Raw genomic sequence first — 5,011 nt, forward strand, 5'->3', positions numbered from 1 at the left:
GATATTTAGAGCTGTCAAAATATTTGGAGTCCATTTCCCCTCTTCTATAATGCAATGTGGAAGCTCCCTGCCCTCAGACGTCAAAAAAAAAAATCTGGAGTTCTGTGTGTGGATACATACATACATACTAATGTGATGTACATATCTGCCAAGTTTCGCTAGAAAATACATTGTATTTTGGGTACACAAAAATCACAAATTTGTTGATCTGAAAATAGGGGGGGGGGGGGGGGGGGGGAAACACAATTTTTATCCACGTGTCTTTTTTGTGTAGATCACAGCTTATACAATATTTTGATGAAACTTGGTTCGTACATACTAGACATGTACATATTCTGTAGTTCTCTGTGCCTCTTACATTTCCTATCCAAAAGATGCAGTAACTCGTGTAATAATGCTGCTGCAATCATGTTTCTCTTATCCTGTGTAGTGTGCCATAATTTTGAGCTCACTATCCCGAGTTAACAAGTGAATTTTTGCGATGTCCAGTCATGTACTATGAAGTAAGCGCACCTATTTTGTACAATTGCATCTCAGTGTATGTGTATAGAAGGACAGAAGCCAGAATGCCGACTACCTTGTATCAAGAGGTGTATACTATTCCTACTGAATAAAAACATAAGAAAATACAAGAACTCCTTATGTATATATTCTGTAACTCCTAGTGCCTATTACACTAGAAATTATTCTGTAATTCTCGGTGACTATTACACTTCCTATCCATCCAAAAATGCAGTAACTTGTACTATAATAATGTTCACATTCCTGTTTCTCTCACAATCCTGTATAGAAATGTACATTGATTATGTTAGTGCAGACATGAGTATCCACTGATCATCTCCCTTGAAGTGCCTTATTCCAGGACGGTGAAGTGGAACTCTATCTGCAGGCGCTGGTGCGGCGCGCCGGCGGCCAGGCAGCCCCTCTGCTCGATCTCCAGCTCCTCCCTCAGCGGGATGGCGGCCAAGAACCTCTTGATGAACTCCCCGCAGCACTCCTTCCCGGTGACGGTCACCTCCTCCGGCTCCAACGGCGACGACGGCACGGAGCGCATCTCCGAGGTGGCGTCGAACCTGAGCATGTAGGCCTTGTCGCACCCCTCGAAGAGCCTCTCGCCGAGCGTGTCCACGACGTAGTAGCAGTCGCTCTCGGCCTTGAGCACGAAGAAGTGGTCGTTCCAGCCGACGATGTACACGTCGGCGTGGCCCGGGCCGCGGCTGGCCGTGCTGATCTCCCGCCAGATGTCGTCGAAGGACATGGCGCCCGAGAGCGACGCGAAGCTCTCCGGCTGGAAGAAGCCGACGAAGGCCCTGTCGTGCCGCACGGCGATGGGCCTGGTCCTGGCGGCCAGGACCGTGTCGAGGTCGAAGTGCCGGTTGGGGAACCGCGCCATGTGCGCCTCGTCGCCGCAGAGGCTCCTCCACTCCGACGAGCCGTCCCTGATGAGCGCGTCCAGCTCCGCCCGGGTGGGCATCGCCGGGTGGTTGGCGTGCAGCGCCGCCGCGAGCACGGCCACCAGCGCCGTGCACGCGCTCTCCCCGCCGGCGCTGTCGTCGCGCTGGTCGATGGACGCGAAGAACACCGGCGTCCTGAGGCTCGCCTCCGCGTCCCTGCTCGTGAACTCGCGCGTCTCCCACCCGTCGCCGTCATCGCTCACCAAGCACTTGAGTGGGATCTCCTGGGACAGCGACTCCCTGCTCCGTCTCCTCCACGGCAGGTATCGGCGCTTGGACGTGGAGCCGGGTTCCGGGCTCGCGCCGCCGCTGGTGCTCGTGCTGCCGCTGCTCAGGCTGACGGCGCTGCTGCTGCTGCTCAGGCCGACGCTGCTCACGCTGCTGCTGCTGTCGGAGTTGCGCTTGTTCCTGTACACCGCCACCCTGCCTTGCTTGTCGGCGAGGTCCAGCAGCTGCTTGAGGTCGAGGACCTCATGGTACGTCGAGCTCTTGTAGATGTCCCTCATCGCGGGCGGCGGCAGGCTCGCTCTCGGCTTATCCCTACAACTGAAGGAAGCGCTTCTTTCGATTTCGGCCGCCGGCGTGTTTAGGTCCACGAGCTCCACGTTAACCTGTTCAATCAGTTTCAGAGCACGTTCAGAAACAAAGGAATCGGTTGATGCATCATCAATCAATGTTATATAAGCCAGAAGAGAACACCGAGTACATTTAGGATTAGGACTCCTGACCTAGTCGGACACTGGCATGATACTGAAACATAAACTAATACTGTAAAAACTCCTATCGATAGTATACTACTAAAACAAAACCTAAACTAATTTACAGACACGGAGTGCGTTTAGGAGTAATAAGTTGTCAACTAAAGGAAACACCGATTATAGTACAGTATCTAGGATCCGAAATCGAAAGTAATCCCACTTAGCAATGTGCAATTGGCCGACAGTTGGAGAGGATGTACTACGTGTAAGTAAAAAAGGAGGATGATGATAGTATTTGCTTACATAAAGTATGGCATCACTTGCCCATCCGTCCTTCCGCACCCTGATGGGGACAACCACCAGCTGCTGCTGAGGCGCTGCTCCACCTTTCTGCTGCTGCAGCTGCATCTCCCAGCAGCACTCCTCCAGGCTTATCATGGCTGTCCCGATCTCCTCCAGCCTCACAGGGCTGTCGTTGCCCCTCCCCCGATCTTGGAATCCCTGCATCACCAAGCTATTCCTGTCATTGCCACCTCCTTCAAATTCAATGGCAACAAGCCCACGCATTCACAGGGATAGTACAGAAATGGGGGCCTAAAGAAAGGAAAAAAGATGATGCCTTTGATTGGTACTCTTGATTCCTCTGTAAGTTTCATGATTGAACTCAAATGGCAATGGCTGATCGCTCAAGGAACAATAATTCCCTGCCCAAGTTACTACTACTGCTATAGTAGCTTGTACTCATCTACTTGTTCATGAATCTTTTTCTTCAAAAAGACGTTTCTAGCTTTGGAGATGAACCTAGAATATGCTTTGGTTCCTACTTTGGGGTTCTGGTCTGTTGCATTGGAGTTAATAAGGAAGGTTAACTTCAGATGCCCTTATCACATTGAGCTAAGGAAGATTTACTAATTATCACTGCTATAAAAAAAAAATCAGAAAAGGCAATACATTAAAACAAACCACCCAAGAATTCAACACATGAACAATGGAAAACACATAAAGCATCACTAACGAAATGCAGCTTTGACGTACACGATAGCGAGTGGTGTACTGTTATAACATAACCATCAACTATAAATGCCATGACTCCTCATGGCACAGATCATGCTATGCTACCTAAAACATAACCCCCAAGCATCCACACACATCAACACCGAAAGATACATAAAGCATCACTAACGAAACGCGGCTTCAACGTACACGATAGCGGGTACATTTGCCACGATTTACTTGGAAATGTGATTGTTTGCCCTACACGATAGCGTTAAAGTTGTGTTTTCTTTGACGCGATGCTATCGTGTATGCTTATCTGCAAATAACCATGCGTGCAAATAATCTATGTTTATTAGATGACAAGGCCGTTAACGCTACCGTGTGCGTGCAAATAATCGAAATTCTAGTAACATCTTTGTTTGGCGGTTCTGCGCAAATAAACGCACGCGATCGCATCGCGCCAATGAATCGCCGCTTTAACGATGTCGTGTACCGTCAGAGATAAATGCCATGACTCCTCATGAGATAGTTGATCATGCTATGCTACCTAAAAACATATGTATGGATAAATGTCATGACTCCTCATGAGATAGAGAGAGATGATGCTATGGTACCTACCTAAACGAGGCGAGGGCGAGGCTTAACCCCAAGTCAAAACATAACTTTGCCGTGCCAATAGGAAGGCCTCACGTGACGTGGCCCCGTTCCCCACCCGGTACATTACGCCTTTTGACGAAAATCGGCACCACCAAAAAGGTGAATGGTGATTATTCAACCGGGCACTAATGAATTACGGAGGCGGGCATGCTTAACGCGGGCGGCCATTGACTTGTAGTGTTCCCCAAACGCTTTCGAAAAAGAAATGGTGAATTGCTGACCGCTACTACTTGGCAAAAGCTATGCATTGACCTGAATCGTTCTAGTAGGATGGAAACGACGGTCGCAGTCGTGCAATTTACAAGAAATTCTGTCCACTCCTTACCCCGACCCGATGGAGTTAATATAGGTCATCAACGCTATCACTCGGAAAAAAGAATTGATTTGGAGCCACTGGTTAAGCATGTTTAATTACAGAGCATGATCCAGCTTAATTAATCTCCTTACAGGAAGCAGAGATGAAAACTGTGGTATTGGTATCATCGATTTGTAGCTTTTGATTGAAAGAAAAGAAGGAGAGAGGCATGTGCATCAGGCAAGCAAGAAGCAGAGCAAGCACTCACGTATAGGATGGAGAAGAAGACGCCGCGGTCGTGCCTGCCGCCACCTGCGCCGGGAGCGCCGGCGCCTGCGCGCGGGGTGGCGCCGGTGTCGACGACGTCGACCCGGAACCGGTTGGCGTCCGCTGCGGCGTCCCAGCGCACGGCGCCGTCGGCGGCGACGGGCACGACGGCGGTGACCCCGCGTCCGCCGCGCCGGCCCGTGAGCATCTGCGAGAGGGCGCCGCCGGCGCCCGGCCACTTGACCTTGACGGCGGCGACGGCGCGCGCGGACCAGGCCGCCGGCAGGCCCTCGAGCTTGGCCGGGCCCACCGTGACGCCCCGGCGCCGCGGCGCCGGCGACATCCGCACCACCATGGCGCCCTCCGTCGGGGTGTCGGTAGGTTTGGTTGTCTCTGGCTATGCGTTGCGTTGTGTGTGTGTGTCGGAGCGGTTGGAGGGAGCGGCGAGCCGTTGGGCTGGGTGGCGGGCTGGCTTTTAATAGCGCGCGCGGGCGCAGGGGATCCGGGCCAGCGCTGGGTGCGCGCACGTGGGGCCCGTGTGGCAGTGGCTGGGGAGGGTGGTGCCGGGAAGATTGGATGTGGACGGGCGTGGCGTGGGGACGGAGGATGGAGTGGGCACTGCGACCAACCGCTCCTGGGATGGG

The 5,011-nt window shown here is 52.2% G+C and overlaps 1 protein-coding gene across 1 annotated transcript; it reads right to left on the reverse strand.

The window, feature by feature from the left end:
- Positions 1–574: 574 nt before the first annotated feature.
- Positions 575–4,811, reverse strand: LOC127341493 (uncharacterized). Its single transcript, XM_051367350.2, has 3 exons — positions 4,369–4,811; positions 2,456–2,653; positions 575–2,065 (listed from the first exon to the last, which is right to left on the reverse strand). The coding sequence occupies exons 1-3, from the start codon at positions 4,720–4,722 to the stop codon at positions 854–856; spliced, it is 1,764 nt and encodes a 587-aa protein (XP_051223310.1). The 5' UTR covers positions 4,723–4,811; the 3' UTR covers positions 575–853.
- Between the last annotated feature and the right edge of the window lie 200 nt (positions 4,812–5,011).

This window comes from Lolium perenne, chromosome 3 (assembly GCF_019359855.2).
Source record: "Lolium perenne isolate Kyuss_39 chromosome 3, Kyuss_2.0, whole genome shotgun sequence".
Taxonomy (NCBI): Eukaryota; Viridiplantae; Streptophyta; class Magnoliopsida; order Poales; family Poaceae; genus Lolium; species Lolium perenne.